An 18,284-nucleotide genomic window follows, 5' to 3' on the forward strand; every position below is an offset into this window, starting at 1 on the left:
TATTATATCTAATATGTGAGTATATTGAATGTAATATACACTATTACGTTTTGAAGCGTGCCAACGAAACCAAGCCAGGTGAACTGACTCGGTGTTGGTTTGTTGTGTGTGTGTGTGTGCAGGCCCAGCAGAGCAATGGGCCAAATACTGCGTCGCCAAGCCGACCTGCAAGACGGCGCCGCAGGCGGCCCTCGACGCGTGCAGGAACGACTGCAACTTCTTCGGCTACCCCGCGAACAAGGCCTACTGCTCGGCCGCCGAAGGCGGCATCTGTTGCTGCCTCAGGTAGTACGTAGAAGAAGCTGGCGACGAAGGTGGACACGTGTCGTCATCATGTGCTAGCTAGAAAAGCCAACCGTGAATCAGTTAGTCAGTCAGTCAGTCAATTCCCTTTTTTTTTGTAACGGAGAAATCAAGAATCCATCCGTCGAGCCTGCATTGTTTACGCAGACGCAGAAGAAAATAACAAGGTCAGGAGAAAAATTTCAATAAATATGAACGTCGACCTGCGCGTGTGCCAAGTACCAACGGGTAAAACGTGCGCGTTTCTCGCCTGTCGCCGCAGTAAGAAAAGTCGCAACTCATTTAAAAAGAAAAGAAAAGTCGAACTCGTTACCGTAGTGCGCACGGTAACTCGCACCGGGCCGGGCCGGGCCGGGCGCGGACACGGCCGCGGGGGAGCCGGCTGGGCCCAGGACACTGGCTGGCTTCTCCGCACCTCCTCCGTCCGCCGGGCCAATAAAAGGCGAGGCGCCGCACGGCAGGAGAGGGAGAGAGGGAGAGAGAGACCATCCCACCCCACGGGAAAGCGCTCGCCGCACGCAGACGCAGGCAGCCTGGGAAGCAGCTAGGGCTTAGCTAGCAGCAGCTTCGAGGAGTCCGCACGCGCCGCCGCAGCCGCGCCCCATGGCCAAGGGCAAGTTCAAGGGCAAGCCCACCGGGCAGCGCACCTTCTCCTCCAAGGAGGAGCTCGGTACGTACGGCGCCGCCGCCGCAATGCTCGCCCCCCTCTACTCTTTCCCGGTTCGATTCGCGCGCGCCGCTGGCTGGCGCTTAGTTCCTTAGCGCGATCGGCGGCCGGCGCGCGAGGCGGAGGCGCTGTCAAGGGCGCGCCCTTGACAGCGGTCCGCTTGTGCTTGTTTTAGTCAGCTTGATTGAAGAGCGTGCCGAGTAGATTGGCGCCTCAAGGTCGTGCCTTTTGGGGTGGGAGGCGCAGATCGGACGGTTTTGTGCCCCGATCGACCATCCGTTCGATGCTTTGGCCACTTATTGGGTTCGTTAGCTTGAGTTTATCCTTTGGAAGTATATGGGGGGAGGGTTCGCTTGTGCATCCTCCACGAGCCGGCTCAATTAATTGGTGTTGAGGCTTACTAGCTACTGCATTCTGCGTGTGTACGTTTCTCCCGACCATTGTTTTGCTTGTTCGATCCGGTTATGATTGCTTTGTTCACCTGTAGAACTGTGTCAGTTTGGCCGGTTGTCTGCTTTGATTGGAAGTACCACCTTAGCTTTGATTGTCTGCTATGAATTGGCCCTTTTACAAATCTCTTCTCATAGTTTTCATGTGAAACTGAATGCAGAGGCTGGTACTTCAGCAGATCGTCCAAAGACCTTTTCTAAGAAGGTTCGCATGCATCATTTTTTCTTCCCAATTACGATATCAGTTTATTAACTAGACTATCTCTGAGTCGCAAAAAAAAAAAAAAAACTAGACTATCTCATATGCTTGTTTTGCCTCTGGGCTTGTATTTGTAAACCAAACAGAAGCAAGAGGTATCTAACAGAAGGGAAGAGTCAATTGAGGAGGAAAGTGATGAAGAGGTTGAGAAGACCGTAAGCTATTCTCTTCCTGAAAAACTTACATTGAACTCTATCTAGATCCTTCAGTCCTTCAGCGTATACATTGTTTATCTTACGTGACAATCTGCTTCTGTTTTTACTTTATCAGAAACACAAAGGCACTGCAGGTCTCATCGAGATTGACAATCCAAACCTGGTGAAACCAAAGAGTATTAAAGCCAAGGATGTTGATGTAAGTCTGATTTTTAATATGTGTTTCCTGCTCATCTTCAAAATATAATGTACTGCCGTCCATGATTGTGTATAGGCTGGCCACATTACAAGTTCACTTTTCTAGAAAGAAGGTTTACTGTTCCAATATAAGAATTTTCTACTGCATGTACTTGACTCCTTCAAACTGTTATTATGCACACTCCTGTCATAACCTGTGTTATAGTTAGGGCCTTGTTTTGGTTACATTTTTAAGCATTTATCAGTTCATATATCTACTAGCTAACTCGTTTTGCACCTGCACAGGTTGATAGGACAACTGATCTCTCCAGGCGTGAAAGGTGTGTGCATGCATTTCCTGGGCATGCTTCTTTATGTACCATTGATTCTGTAAAACATATTTAATCTCCTTTCTATGCGAGTTATAAGTGCAGTTGAAATCTTGCTGACACAATTGGTACTTCTGGAATGAAAAAGGAAATTTCAGTGTGCTGATATAATAGGATTATCTACTACTCCATAAGTTTGTTGGACAGTTGCCGTTCTTTTTGACGGTTCTATAGGCGCTGTTGCACAAGGAAATTCCCCTCTTTGTTATGTTTTTATATCAGGGGCTGTTGAAGAAAAAAAATGCCATGTTTTGCTTTCATATTTATTCTGCTGTACTTTGCTTGTAATTATAATCAACAATGATAATGTATAATGCACTATTTGAAACGATTAATAGCCCTTCCAGAAAAGAGGATGTACGTTGCCAATGCAGTACTGTTACTTTCAGTGCATTTTAATTACTACGATTTTTTTGCTCTTTCAGGGAGGAGCTTGAGAAGCAGAGAGCTCGAGCGCACTATATGAGACTTCAGGAGGAAGGAAAGACAGAACAGGCTAGGAAAGACCTAGGTAAGGGGTTAAGAGAGATTATCTCAACTATTCTCCCCTTTGGTGCACACGATTATGATCATACTTTCCATTATATATTTGTTTTCAATACAGCAGATCAAAGATTATAATTAACTGTACTATGTTCCCACTTGAGTCTTGTGTGCAAGCCCATTTTATGATATGGTTTTAAGCATGTTAGGTCTAAGGAAGTTGGTGCATTTTAAGCATGTTAAGTCTATGTGTCCTTCCTCAGTCCCAAAGTAGTACAAGAATAGAAAACAATGTATTTCCTCTAATTCATCATTTTGTTTTTGAATGTACTGTAAGTATATACGAGGTTCTCATATATTTCATGCATTGGATGTTTACCATGGTTGCCGGTTTGCACCTTGAGCATCATTCCTTTGACTTCGGGCAAACAATCGTGATTTTACCCATCTTTTTCGCAACCGCAGATCGCCTTACCTTGATCCGGCGGCAGAGGGAGGAAGCTGCAAAGAAGCGCGAAGAGGAAAAAGCTGGTACACCCTCTTTGCCGCTGCTAGCTAGTAACATTCTTTTAGCTTTCCTTTGACATGTATTTAGTCGACACGTACAAAACTGAAAGCCTGAACAAACCTGTTATGTTAGAATCAAAACATTTACCTGCATGTGCTCTTCTACACTTGCTTGATTTCTAACCTTGTGCTTGACTGCTTGCAGCGAAAGAGGAGAGGAAGGCTGAAGCACGCAAGTGAGCCAAGCTATGGATGGACCAGATATGATAGATGTGTTTTGTTGCGAGACTCGACGCTGATATTAGCTGAACTTCCTTTTACTGCCTTTATTATTTACCTGTAGTAGTATGCACTATCACCGCAGAACCTGTGTGAATGATGCCTGTGCTTTGATCCCGTTAGATGTGAATTCTGAACTTGAGTAGTAGAAATGTGTTAATGGTAGCGACTTCATGCGACATTTCGCGCAGATTGTTGAATCCCCGTGCGGATTCGTTCGAAGGCTGAATCAAACTACTAGTATATATCCTTGGCACGAAAGAAAAGACTGTCGTTGGCATGATGGTGCTTTAGCTGTTGATCGGCAAGTTAGCGAGCTTCTATTTGCTTCTATTTGCTAGGATTCAAATTGATTATTTTTTGACTGATTTCTCTGTACCTTTTCCATGTATGCTAATGCATAATCAGAACACCTGCTATGACCTGTAAAAAAAAGTTACTTATTTTGGCTCTGCTAGAATATTGCCATCGTAGGATGTCAGTGAATCTCTGGCCCCTTTTCAAAGTTCAAACACTAAAAAAAATCGACTCCGCTGGGGATCGAACCCAGAATCTCTGGTTTCGTAGACCAGCGCCTTATCCATTGGGCCACGGAGTCCTTGATGGAAGATTCAAAGTGGTGAATAGTGACATGTAAAAATAAAGTAAGTTAACACGTGCGCTACATAAAAATGAAAAAAACGTGATTTTAGAAGGTAAACAGTACACAAGAGGTTCACCGGTTAAAAAACACGCATCAAACTTTGCACGTCTGTCGTATACAACCATATTATCACGTAGAAATTCTTTAAACATGTTTTGGAACTTCAAAATGTGATTTTCAAACTATTCAAAATAAAGTGCTCACTGACACCTGTGTTCCAAAGTGACTTTGTTTTTGCAAAAATAGTTTTTTTCCCCTTCATAGCTGCAAGATTTATTACAGCAAAAGCAAACCATATAATATGGCAGAGGGGCATACCTAGGCGTGGATTCGTCATCCTTCTAGTTTCCCTCATTAACCGGACCACTATCTTCTTCTATATGCATTGCGGGAACGCTCCACCCTAAAGAAAAAAAGAGAAACCGGAATGGGATTCAGACAACTATGATGCCACCACTGCTACTGCCGCTGAAGTTGGTGTTCAGGAAAAGTTCCATAATTATATTTCTAGGATACTTGGATTTCACTCTTACAAGGAGATTATATTTCTGCACATGTCACACACAAGAGTAGTGGCGTACCATCTTACCACCTCCAAGGTTGAGGATCTGGGATGTTTACCCTTAGATGGTGATGATTGGATTAAGCCGTCTGTTGTATACACGCCATGCTGGATGGAGACTTGGAGAGTTGCTTGATAGCAAATATAATTTAGAAGCCAATACTGGATTCTAGCACTTATTGCTTGCAACAAGCTATTATTTTATGTTGAATTGTTATCATCCATTTAAGTTGGACTTCTTTGACTTTTCATACGCAAGCATACTAGAAGATAATCTCTGTTTCTATGTGGGGCATTACACGCCGAAAGCGCGCAATGTGGCACAATTGGAGGCAACCCATGCACTGGATCGTGTCTCTGCAGAAGCGGCTCGATGACCTCTGGATAGGTACCGAAAGAATTGATCCCATGCTCCTGATCATCACCATTCTCATTCATCACCGACGTGGATACTATCTTGTCAACGGTATATGCATTGTGACCAATGTTGTATGGCTACTCAGTTTCGGGAACACATACTGTTTTGGTTCTGACATCGTGCTCGTGGAGTTCCGCCATATTCTATTGTAATTGGCTTGTTGCATGAAACAAGATGGCATTTATCTGGAAGCAAAGTTTCATTTATTTGGAGATAAAATTCCTTTTTTTTGTTGGAACCACATGTAATCGCTAGAGTTAATTTGTGTTATGGAAACAAACAACTACATAGTTGGAAGCAATTCTCTAGTTGATTGAAGCAATATTGTGATGCTCAGACCCCAATAGCCGGGGAACGTCAGCTGGGAGGGAGCCTCCAGCAAACGTTTCCCCTGTTCGCCAGCGGGGAGGGTCATGGCGACTCCAATCGCCCCAAAGGTCCACTAAATAGTTTTTTTTCTTTAAAAATGCCATGAACATAAAATAAAAAATAAAAAATGCCACAAAAGTTGCCATTTTCCTAGTCATCACCAAAAAACTTGCAAAAAAAAAGCAGTAAAGAAGTGCCAACTCTAAAAAAAATGCCATCCTCGCAATAATAAAAATGCCCATCCTATTATAAAAAAATATGCCATGCTCTTATAAAAATTGACATCCTCTAGTAATTAAAATGCCATCCTCACAATAATAAAAATGTCATGATTTTATAAATAAAAATTTCATACTCACAATAATAAAAATGCCATAATTTTATAAATAAATCTGCTATCCTCTCATAATAAAAAAGCCATCCTCTCATAATAAAAATGTCATACTCTTACAATAAAAAATGCCATGTGAAAAGTACAAAAACATCAGGATGTTTGGATGAATTAAAAAACAAAAAAGGCTATGGAAATGACAAAGTTATATATATATAAATATCAGTTTTTACGTGAATGTTTACAGAACCCCTTCAGCCCACTCGCAAACAGCATCGAACGCCTTCAGCCAGGCATTGCCCTGCATTGAATCCGTGCAATGGCGATGGGGGAGTTTGTGGGGGTTGGTCTCCCAGGCAATGTTAGCAACATTTCCATGCTCATAATTATAATATGTACTTTATTGGACTTTTTTTTTTTGGTTAGGTCGAAGCAAATTTGAATCAACATGGAAGAAAAATTATCCAGTCGATGGAAGTAAACAATTACAGTACTACAACAAATACTTTTTCAGATGGAACCAAAGCTGTCGGATCTTCAGTGCTTCCCCCAAAACAAGTTCGGGCTCCGATTTGATTCTTCAGTCCATGGCCAAATCCGGTACGTGATCCAACGCCATAATTAAGGTTTTGCAATGGGGAGGTCGTTCAGAGTGGCCCGGAGCTTGGATTGCTTTCTTCAGCTTCTTCGCCGGCCGGAATGACGCGATCATCAAGTCGGGAATAGTTCTGCTGAGAGCCTTGGCACTTTGGTGGCTTTCACGGGGTCGGACTCCGACTTGAACAAATCGGAGTGTGAAACTGGAACGAACTCTAACCCACTACCCACCCACCATTGGCCCTGGCTATATATATCTTCCCTTGTTGGTAGCCGAGGTAGAAGCCGACTGGCGAGACACCTACCTTCCTGTCTGTTGCTTCGCACCGCGCGCGCGCCGCGCAGTCGCCAGACATCATGGATCCGGCGGGTCTGCTGCCCGGCGACGTGCTCGCGGACGTCCTCCGGCGCCTGATGCCGCGCAGCCTCGCCGCCTGCCGCTCCGTCTGCAAGGCGTGGTGCGCTGCCGTCGACGCCCACGGCCTGCTGCGCAAGGACCTCCTGCCGCTTTCCCTGGCCGGCATCTTCGTTGTCTACCGCTTCGTTGACGGCGAGCACTTCCCCCCGGCGTTCCTCTCGCGCCCCTCCGTCGTGGGCAAGATCCAGGGTAACCTCGGCTACCTCGACGACGTCCACGATGACTGGTCCCACATGACGGGTCACTGCAACGGCCTCCTCCTCCTCTGGGGAGGCGTGGCCAATCCGGCCACGCGACAGTGGGCTAGTCTACCGCGTCACCCTGATCGGACCCCGACCAAAGGCTTCATCAAACACGACTTCCTCGCGTACATCCTATGGTCTCGCCACACTTTGAGGTGCTCTTCATGGAGGACCTCTTTGATTCGCAGGATTTTGAAAACGCAGGAATAGGAAAAGTATAAGATTTGAGTGTCATGCCCACTTGAATCCTATAGGATTAGCAAGGAGCGTTTGATTTCACGGGAAAAACAAAGGAATTGTAAAAAGCGGTTAGAGTGGATGTTAGATTTCCTATGAAATGTAGTACAAAGATTCCATTGGAAAAATTCCTATGGGATTCAATTCTATGAATCAAAGGATAAACGTAGGAAAAATTTCAAAGGATTTCAATCCTCCAAAAATCCTATAGAATTCCCTTGAATCAAAGGAGCCTGGAGTGTGTTCGCCGTCAGTCCCAGAACGAGGCCGCCTTCGACCCCGCGAACCCAAACTCGGAGTGGCCCCCGTTGCCCTACACCACGAGCACATTCTCGTCAAAGACATGGCGGTGGGAGGAGAGATCTTTTACCAGGGAAGGGATGGCTCCACGGTCCATCGACCCCAAGCTACTACCACTCATGAAAAACGTGCTGTTCCCTCGTGATGCTGTGTATTGGCGGGGACGTCTCTATGTGTTCAACATATATTTTGTTATCAGGTATGTTTTGTTTCCCTAATTTTTCTTAGCAAAGGTCACCCAATACCATGCATGGTGACTAGATAGCTAACGTTGTACAGTAAATAACGAATTTATTTATTTGTGCAGATTGGATTTAGAGGATAATAAGTACCGAGTAATTGAACTCCCCCCGATTAATGAAACACACGGAGATATTCATTTGGGAAAATCGGAGAAGGGCGTTTACTATGGATTCGCCGGTGGTTGGTGCAAACTTCAGATTTGGTTTCTCAATGAATCAATTGATCACACCGAATGGATGTTGAAGCATGAGATTGGCCTCAAGCCATTGCTAGACAAATTTCCTTGGGAACACAGTCATGGCTCTTGGTTCGTGCAAGGTGTGAGGGATAACAATGATGAAACACTTGACAGGGAGAAACCGGAATGGGATTCAGACAACGATGATGCCACTACTACTCCTGCCACTGAAGTTAGTGTTCAGAAAAAGTTCCACAAATACATTTCGACAATACTTGGATTTCATCCTTACAAGGAGATTATCTTTTTGCACATATCGGAAACAAGAGTAGTGGCCTACCATCTTAAGAACTCCAAGGTTGAGGATTTGGGGTGCTTACCCGTAGATGGCGATGATTGGATACAATCATCCTGTGTATATACGCCTTGCTGGATACAGAGTTGCTTGAGAGCAAATAGTGTAGAATCCAATAGTGAGCTCTAGAATGTATTGCTTGAAACAAGTTATCTATTTACGTTGAATTGTCACCGTCCATTCACGTTGGACTGCTTTAACTTTCCACATGGGAGCATATTAAAAGATAATCTCTACGAGTGGCTACTTCTAACGAGTCATATTAGTTACTTCTTTCTATTACTTGGTGTATGTGGTTGTTTCTACATGGTTAAGCCTTTTCAGTTACAATATACTAAATAGAGAGAGAAAAAAGGGATACTCTGATATAAAACTTAACAAATGAACATTAACTTTATCCATAAACAACCTCCATTGTAAGCACAGATCACACACACACGTGAGAGTGCTCAGAAGACAGTAGTTTTTGCGTTGCGAACACTTGCAACTTTTCTGCATTTCATCTTCTCCTCTTATTCTGTTACAGAAGGGAAACGAGGCCACTAACGGCCCGAGAAAACAGCCACGCCGAGCCACAACGATCGCGCCATCCCACGATCCAGCTCGTGCGGGGTGTGGACTATTTCTAAGGGAAAAAACTTTCTAACAAACTTATCTACTCAGCTGACTAAGCAGCGTTTATTTTCTGCTAAGACTAAACTGACGAATACACAAGGTTTAAGTCCACAATCACTCCCTAAGCATTGTGTGCTTCGTCGAGCTCCACCATCCCGATCTTCATGCGCTGCTCCTGAAGCTTGACTCGCCCGAGTGCCTTAGTGAGTACATCGGCAAGTTGATCTCCAGACTGAACGAACTCGATCTGGATCTTCCCGTTCTCCACGCACTCCCGGATGAAATGATACCAGATTTCAATGTGTTTGCTCCGGTCGTGGTAAACAGGGTTCTTACTCACTGAGATGGCCGACTTGTTGTCGACGTTGAGCACCGCAACCTTCAGTTCTTCGTCTTTTATTTCTCCCAGCAGCCGTGCGAGCCATATACCTTGACAAGTCGCCGTGGTGGCAGCCATGTACTCCGACTCGCATGAGGAGAGGGCCACCACCCTCTGCTTTTGTGATTGCCAGCTGACCAGGTTGCTGCCAAGGAAGAAGGCGACGCCGGTGGTGCTCCTGCGGTTGTCCACATCGCCGCCCAGATCGCTGTCGCTGTAGCCGATCAGAGGCGCATCATGGTCACCGCGGGTGTACCGCACTCCCCAGTGCAAAGTCCCGGCCACATAGCGCAGAACATGTTTCACTGCCGCCATGTGCTCCGTCGTGGGCTCCTGCATGAACCGGGAGACGTACCCAACGGAGAAGGCAAGATCCGGCCTGGTGTGGACGAGGTAGCGGAGCATGCCCATGATGCTCCTGTATTCGGTGGCGTCCACTGGCTGTGCCGAGCTCACCCTGCTCAGCTTGAAGCGCGGCTCCATGGGTGTGTGACAGGGGTTGCAACCCGTCATGTCCGCCTTGTCGAGGATCTTGGCAGCGTACGCGGCCTAACCAAGGTCGATGCCACCGTTGTGCTGCCTCACCTCGATCCCAAGATAGTAATGGAGCCGTCCCAGGTCGCTCATGTCGAAGAGTGCCTGCATCTCCTTCTTGAAGCCATCGATCTCCTCCTCGTCCGAGCCAGTGATGATTAGATCATCGACGTAGACGCCGACGACCAGACGCGAGGACGCCGTGCCCCTGGCGTACACCGCGTGTTCATACGGACACCTGCTGAACCCAAGCGAGCCCAGACTCGCGTCCAGTTTGGCGTTCCATACTCGCGGGGCCTGCTTTAGCCCGTACAGGGCCTTTCTGAGCTTGAGTACCTTCGAATCTTCGCCGGTAGCTGTGAACCCCGGCGGCTGCACCACGTAGACCTCCTCTTCTAGCTCGCCGTTGAGGAAGGCGGACTTTACGTCCATGTGGTGCACAGACCAGCTCGCGCGCGCGGCCAGAGCGAGCAGGAGGCGGACGGACTCGAGCCTGGCCACCGGCGCGAACACCTCGTCGTAGTCGACGCCGTGCTTCTGTACATATCCCTTCGCCACCAACCTCGCCTTGTGCTTCACTACCGCGCCGTGGGCATCTTTCTTGGTCTTGTATACCCATTTGAGACCGATCGGACGATGACCAGCGGGCAGGTCCACGAGCTCCCAGGTTTGGTTGGCTTCAATGGAGTTCATCTCCTCCATCATCGCGTGCTGCCAGCACGTCTCACCTTTTGCTTCCTCAAAGGAGCCAGGCTCCTCGCCCAGCGTGAGGTGCAGCTCGTCGACGAGTTCGTCGTCATCGATCTCGCCGTCAGCGTTGTCGAACTCCTGCAGCCCTGGAGGAGGCGCATTCCGAGCCGCCTTCTCAGGCGTGTCCATGTAGCGAGGGTTGGGGAGGAATATGCCGTCCTTGCCGCGCGTCGTCATCGGGTGCACCGGCGCGAGGTTGCTGGTCGTGCGCGTAGGAGCCGGGGGAGCCGTGGGCGCGGTAGTGGTCGCCGTTGGGGTGTCGTCGTCGCCCCCGGCCGATGCTGTTGTCGTGGATGGCGTGCTTGACGGGGACGCGGACTGAGCGGGTGATCGCGGGGCGCCAGGTGACGAGGAGGAGCGTGCCGCAGATGATGGATCGCCGGTGAGGATTGACATGGGCTCAATTGTAAAGCTCATGCCTGCCCGGTCCGTGCCACTCTTCTCCCAGTCCCATGCTCGCGTCTCGTCGAAGACGACATCCCGAGAGACATGGACTCGCTTGCCCACCGGGTCGTAGAGCCGGTACGCCTTGCTCCCTGGCTCGTACCCGATCATCACCATGGTTTTGCTCCGGTCCTCAAGCTTGGAGAGGTGTGGGCGCGTGTTCTTGACGTGCGCCACACTGCCGAACACGCGTAGGAAGTCGACGGAGGGCTTCCTGCCATGCCAGGCCTCGAACGGCGTCTTGCCCGGCACACTTCTGGAGTACGCCCTGTTGAGCACGAAAACAGCCGTGGACACGGCCTCGCCCCAAAATTGCGGCGGCACTCCCATCGCCTTGAGCATGCACCGGGCCGTCCCGACGACAGTTTGGTTGTGCCTCTCCACCACGCCATTCTGTTGGGGCGAGTATGGCGCGGTGAGGTGTCTCTGGACCCCAAGATCAGCAAGATGTGCGCTGAACTCGCCGGAGTTGAACTCTCCGCCTCGGTCAGAGTGGAAAGTGCGCAGCTTCCGCCCCGTCTCGCGCTCTGCGTGCGCCTGGAAGCGCTTAATGTTCGATGACGATTTGTATTATGAGTTATGTGTTTTGGTGACCGAAGATTGTTCGGAGTCCCGGATGGGATCATGGACATGACGAGGAGTCTCGATGGTCGAGAAGTAAAGATTGATATATTGGACGACGGTATTCGGACACCGGAATGATTTCGGAATGGTTCGGGTATTTTTCGGAGTACCGGACCCCCTCCCCTCGGGAAAGTATTGGGCCTACATGGGCCATAGGGGAGAGGGGAGGCAGCCCACAAGGGGTGGCCGCGCCCCCCGCCCATAGGGAGTCCGAATTGGACTAGGGGAGGGGGCGCGCCCCCCTTTCCTTCTCCTCTTCCCTCTCCCTTCCCCCTTTCCCCCTCCATGAGAAGGAATAAGAGGAGGGTTGAATCCTACTAGTAGGACTCCCCCCTCTTGGCGCGCCCCTAGGGCCAGCCTCCTCCCTCTCCCTCCTTTATGTGCGTGGGCAGGGCACCCCTTGGAGACACACCAAGTGTTCCAAGCCGTGTGCGGCGTCTCCCTCCACGGTTTACTCCTCCGGTCATATTCACGTAGTGTTTAGGTGAAGCCCTGCGCGGATCACATCACCATCACCGTCACCAGCCGTCATGCTGACGAAACTCTCCCTCGACCCTCTGCTGGATGAAGAGTTCGAGGGACGTCATCGAGCTGAACGTGTGCTGTACTCGGAGGTGCCATACGTTCGGTACTTGATTAGTTGGATCGTGAAGACGTTCGACTATATCAACCGCGTTAAACTAACGCTTCCGCTTTCGGTCTACGAGGGTACGTGGACACACTCTCCCCCTCTCATTGCTATGCATCTCCTAGATAGATCTTGCATGACCATAGGATTTTTTTGAAATTGCATGCTATGTTTCCCAACAGTGGCATCCGAGCCAGGTCTATGCGTAGATGATATGCACGAGTAGAACACAAAGAGTTGTGGGCTATAATAGTCATACTGCTTACCACCAACGTCGTATTTTGATTCGGCGATATTGTTGGATGAAGCGGCCCGGACCAACCTTACATGACCACGTTCATGAGACCGGTTCCACCTACAGACATGCAACTTGTTTTGCATAAAGGTGGCCGGCGAGTGTCTGTTTCCCCAAATTTAGTTGAATCAAATTTGACTATGGCCGGTCTTATTGAAGGTTAAAACAGCACACTTGACGAAAAATCGTTGTGGTTTTGATGCGTAGGTAAGAACGGTTCTTGCTAGAAGCCCGTAGCAGCCACGTAAAACTTGCAACAACAAAGTAGAGGACGTCTAACTTTTTTTTGCAGGGCATGTTGTAATGTGATATGGTCAAGACATGATGTGATATACATTATTGTATGAGATGATCATGTTTTGTAAAAGTTATTGGCAACTGGCAGGAGCCTTATGGTCGTCGCTTTATTGTATGAAATGTAATCGCCATGTAATTGCTTTACTTTATCATTATGCGGTAGCAATAGTTGTAGAAGCAATAGTTGGCGAGACGACAATAATGCTACGATGGAGATCAAGGTGTCAGGCCGCTGACGATGGAGATCATGACGATGCTTTGGAGATGGAGAACAAAGGCACAAGATGATGATGGCCATATCATGTCACATATTTTGATTGCATGTGATGTTTATCTATTATGCATCTTATTTTGCTTAGTACGGCGGTAGCATTATAAGATGACCCCTCACTAAATTTCAAGGTATAAGTGTTCTCCCTGAGTATGCACCGGAGCAACAGTTCGTCGTGCCGAGACACCACGTGATGATCGGGTGTGATAAGCTCTACGTTCACATACAACGGGTGCAAGACAGTTTTGCATGTGCGGAATACTCAGGTTAAACTTGACGAGCCTAGCATGTACAGACATGGCCTCGGAACACTGAGACCGAAAGGTCGAACGTGAATCATATAGTAGATATGATCAACATAGAGATGTTCACCATTGAAAACTACTCCATCTCACGTGATGATCGGACATGGTTTAGTTGATATGGATCGCGTGATCATTTAGATAACTAGAGGGATGTCTATCTAAGTGGTAGTTCTTTAGTAATATGATAATTGAACTTAAATTTATCATGAACTTAGTCCTGATAGTTTTTTTGCATATCTATGTTGCTGTAGATCAATGGCCCGTGCTACCGTTCCCTTGAATTTTAATGCGTTCCTAGAGAAAGCTAAGTTGAAAGATGATGGTAGCAACTACACAGACTGGATCCGTAACTTGAAGATTATCCTCATTGCTGCACAGAAGAATTATGTCCTTGAAGCACCGCTAGGTGCAAGGCCTGCTGCAGGAGCAACTCCGGACGTTATGAACGTCTGGCAAGCTAAATCTGATGACTACTTGATAGTTCAGTGTGCCATGCTTTACGGTTTAGAATCGGGACTTCAAAGACATTTTGAACGTCATGGAGCATATGAGATGTTCCAGGAGTTGAAGTTAATATTTCAAGAAAATGCCCGAGTTGAGAGATATGAAGTCTCAACAAGTTCTATAGCTGCAAAATGGAGGAGAACAGTTCTGTCAGTGAACATATACTCAAAATGTCTGGGTACCATAATCACTTGACTCAGCTGGGAGTTAATCTTCCGGATGATAGTGTCATTGACAGAGTTCTTCAATCACTGCCACCAAGCTATAAAGGCTTCGTGATGAACTATAATATGAAAGGGATGGAAAAGACAATTCCCGAGCTCTTCGTGATGCTTAAGGATGCGGAGGTAGAAATCAAGAAGGAGCTTCAAGTGTTGATGGTTAATAAGGCCACTAGTTTCAAGAAAAAGGGCAAAGGTAAGAAGGGGAACTTCAAAAAGAATAGCAAGCAAGTTGCTGCTCCCAGGAAGAAGCCCAAGTCTGGACCTAAGCCTGAAACTGAGTGCTTCTACTATAAAGGGACTGGTCACTGGAAGCGGAACTGCCCCAAGTATTTGGTGGATAAGAAGGATCGCAAAGTGAAAGGTATATTTGATATACATGTTATTGATGTGTACCTTACTAATGCTCGTAGTAGCGCCTGGGTATTTGATACTGGTTCTGTTGCTCATATTTGCAACTCAAAATAGGGGCTACAGATTAAATGGAGATTGCCTAAGGACGAGGTGATGATGCGCGTCAGAAATGGTTCCAGGGTCGATATGATCGCGGTTGGCACGCTACCTCTACATCTATCCTCGGGATTAGTTTTAGACCTGAATAATTGTTATGTGGTGCCAGCGTTGAGCATGAACATTATATCTGTATCTTGTTTGATGCGAGACGGTTATTCATTTAAATCAGAGAATAATGGTTGTTCTATTTATATGAGTAATATCTTTTATGGTCATGCACCCTTGATGAGTGGTCTATTTTTGTTGAATCTAGATCGTAGTGATACACATATTCATAATATTGAAGCCAAAAGATGCAAAATTAATAATGATAGTGCAACTTATTTGTGGCACTGTCTTTTAGGTCATATTGGTGTAAAGTGCATGAAGAAACTCCATGCTGATGGGCTTTTGGAATCACTTGATGCTTGCGAACCATGCCTCATGGGTAAGATGACTAAGACTTCGTTCTCCAGAAGAATGGAGTGAGCCACTGACTTATTGGAAATAATACATACCGATGTATGCGGTCTGATGAGCGTTGAGGCTCGCGACGGGTATCTTTATTTTCTGACCTTCACAGATGATTTGAGTAGATATGGGTGTATCTACTTGATGAAACATAAGGCTGAAACATTTGAAAAGTTTAAAGAATTTCAGAGTGAAGTGGAAAATCACCGTAACAAGAAAATAAAGTTTTCACGATCTGATCGCGGAGGCGAATATTTGAGTTACGGGTTTGGTCTTCATTTGAAACAATGTGGAATAGTTTCGCAACTCACGCCACCTGGAACACCACAACATAATGGTGTGTCCGAACGTCGTAATCGTACTTTATTAGATATGATGCGATCTATGATGTCTCTTACCGATTTACCACTATCGTTTTGGGGTTATGCTTTAGAGACGGCTGCATTCACGTTAAATAGGGCACCATCTAAATCCGTTGAGACGACACCATATGAACTGTGGTTTGGCAATAAACCTAAGCTGTCGGTTCTTAAAGTTTGGGGCTGCGATGCTTATGTGAAAAAACTTCAATCTGATAAGTTCGAACCCAAATCGAAGAAGTGCCTCTTCATAGGATACCCAAAAGAAACTGTTGGGTACACCTTCTATCACAGATCCGAAGGCAAGATCTTTGTTGCTAAGAATGGATCCTTTCTAGAGAAGGAGTTTCTCTCGAAAGAAGTGAGTGGGAGAAAAGTAGAACTTGATGAGGTAGTTGTACATTCTCTCGAATTGGAAAGTAGTTCATCACAGAAATCAGTTCCAGTGATGCCTATACCAATTAGTGAGGAAGCTAATGATGATGATCATGAAACTTCAGATCAAGTTACTACGGAACCTCTTAGGTCAACCAGAGTACGTTTCGCGCCAGAGTGGTACGGTAATCCTGTTATGGAAGTCATGTTACTAGACGATGACAAACCTACGAACTATGAGGAAGCGATTATGAGCCCAGATTCTACGAAATGGCTTGAGGCTATGAAATCTGAGATGTGATTCATGTATGAGAACAAAGTATGGAATTTGGTTGACTTGCCCGATGATCAGCAAGCCATAGAAAATAAATGGATCTTCAAGAAAAAGACTGACGCTGACGGTAATGTTACTGTCTACAAAGCTCGACTTGTTGCGAAATGTTTTTGACAAGTTCAAGGAGTTGACTACGATGAGACTTTCTCACCCGTAGTGATGCTTAAGTCTGTCCGAATCATGTTAGCCATTGCCGCATTTTATGATTATGAAATTTGGCAAATGGATGTCAAAACTGCATTCCTTAATGGATTTCTTAAAAAAGAGTTGTATATGATGCAACCAGAAGGTTTTGTCGATCCTAAAGATGCTAACAAAGTGTGCAAGCTCCAGCGATCCATTTATGGACTAATGCAAGCCTTTCGGAGTTGGAATATACGCTTTGATAGTGTGATCAAAGCATATGGTTTTATACAGACTTTTATAGAAGTCTGTATTTACAAGAAAGTGAATGAGAGATCTATAGCATTTCTTTACCTAATATTAAAGGAGGGAGACTTTTATAGTTCTCCATACATCATCTATTTATATCCGTTAATTTTGTGATAACCTTAAAGATTGACGACTAAGATTTAAAATTAGATTTACACATAAGAAAAGAAAAAACGCTGCGGGACGAAGTCCCACACCAATACGACGATTCCACCTTCCGGTACGTGCTTCGGATCGATTTCTCTGCCTAGCCATTAAAAAAGCTTGACTCGCACGCCAGCGTTTTTACCGTCTGCCGGTCTCAAAGGTCGGAGCCTCCTCCCGATCTGCCCACTCACGATGGCCTCCTGCCCACGGCCACTCCGCCAGTCCGCACCCGGGGGTTACCGTCGCGGCGCAACCACCCACAGCCTGCTCCACCTCCATCCTCACCATGTCACTGAATCGGATCATATTTCTTAGTTGAGCCGATCGTGAGGATCTTCAAGTAGGACGTGGGAGTGACGACCGTGCTACGGCGGCCGCGACCTTGGCTGGCCACTGGCGAGGGACAAGCCCGTGGTTAAGCTCGACCGCCTGCACTACCTCTTCAAGCTGCCGGACAAGGACGACGTGCTCCTCAACAACGGCGTGACGACCCTGGTGCGCGTCGGCCACGACCTCGGCTGGCCGCTGGCGAGGAACGAGACCATGATCAAGCTCGACCACCTGCACTACCTCATCAAGCTGCCAGACAAGGACGACATGTTCCTCAACTAGGGCGTTGCCGATGCCATGCTCCTACCATCCCTCAACGCCCTTCTCAAGTCCGACTCCTGCTTCTCCACGCCTCCCGCGCCTTCTAGGGACTCAAGGCCGCCCCCATCAGGCATCAGCGTCGGCATCACGGGTACTGGAATGACTTGTGGCCGAGGGTGGAGAGCTACAACGGCATGCTCGCCAAGGCCATCGGCGCGGGTACCAACCACCTCATCAAAGGCATCTTCATGTGCAGCAAGGCCTACGCCAGCCCGGTACGTACTGGTCCAGCCTGATCTATCCCTTGTGTTTTTTTATGACAAGGCAATTGCTCTAAATCCACAGTCGTGCAGGTTCAAAAGGTAGTGAACGCTTCGGCAGCACCGATGGAGTTGACGGGAACAGCTGTTGGCTTTTGATCGTTGCTAGATCAAATCACCCGAAGCTGTATACACACGTACAAGCTAGCAAGCACACAGGCTCACTGCTTGATTGATAAACAGTGCCTATGCACTGTCCTGCTTTATGTGTGTACGTGAATCACTAGAAAGCTAGCTAGACTTGCTTCGAGCAATCAACTTTTTTGGCGCCGTCATCGGAACACAGCGACTTGTAAACTTCGACGAACAAAACGTGAAGACACCGAATCGATATG

The 18,284-nt window shown here is 47.1% G+C and overlaps 3 protein-coding genes and 1 non-coding gene across 4 annotated transcripts; 2 read left to right on the plus strand and 2 right to left on the minus strand.

Moving 5' to 3' along the window:
• The first annotated feature begins 776 nt into the window (after positions 1–776).
• Positions 777–3,934, plus strand: LOC109744120 (uncharacterized). The gene is made up of 8 exons (XM_020303212.2): positions 777–973; positions 1,581–1,624; positions 1,765–1,833; positions 1,949–2,032; positions 2,317–2,351; positions 2,825–2,910; positions 3,348–3,413; positions 3,595–3,934. The coding sequence occupies exons 1-8, from the start codon at positions 907–909 to the stop codon at positions 3,627–3,629; spliced, it is 486 nt and encodes a 161-aa protein (XP_020158801.1). The 5' UTR covers positions 777–906; the 3' UTR covers positions 3,630–3,934.
• Positions 3,935–4,193: 259 nt separating this feature from the next.
• TRNAR-ACG (transfer RNA arginine (anticodon ACG)) lies at positions 4,194–4,266 on the minus strand. The gene has a single exon. It is a non-coding gene; the product is annotated as a tRNA-Arg (tRNA).
• Positions 4,267–9,297: 5,031 nt separating this feature from the next.
• Positions 9,298–10,038, minus strand: LOC120972792 (secreted RxLR effector protein 161-like). Its single transcript, XM_040398311.1, has one exon. The coding sequence runs from the start codon at positions 10,036–10,038 to the stop codon at positions 9,298–9,300; it is 741 nt and encodes a 246-aa protein (XP_040254245.1).
• A 7,363-nt stretch (positions 10,039–17,401) lies between these two features.
• Positions 17,402–17,995, plus strand: LOC109744103 (uncharacterized; the record flags this gene model as incomplete). The annotated part of the gene is made up of 3 exons (XM_045232284.1): positions 17,402–17,637; positions 17,805–17,904; positions 17,954–17,995. Coding segments are annotated over 3 exons (378 nt in total), but the record flags the coding sequence as incomplete, so codon positions are not given.
• Between the last annotated feature and the right edge of the window lie 289 nt (positions 17,996–18,284).

The sequence above is a fragment of the Aegilops tauschii genome, chromosome 1, assembly GCF_002575655.3.
Source record: "Aegilops tauschii subsp. strangulata cultivar AL8/78 chromosome 1, Aet v6.0, whole genome shotgun sequence".
NCBI classification, from domain to species: Eukaryota; Viridiplantae; Streptophyta; class Magnoliopsida; order Poales; family Poaceae; genus Aegilops; species Aegilops tauschii.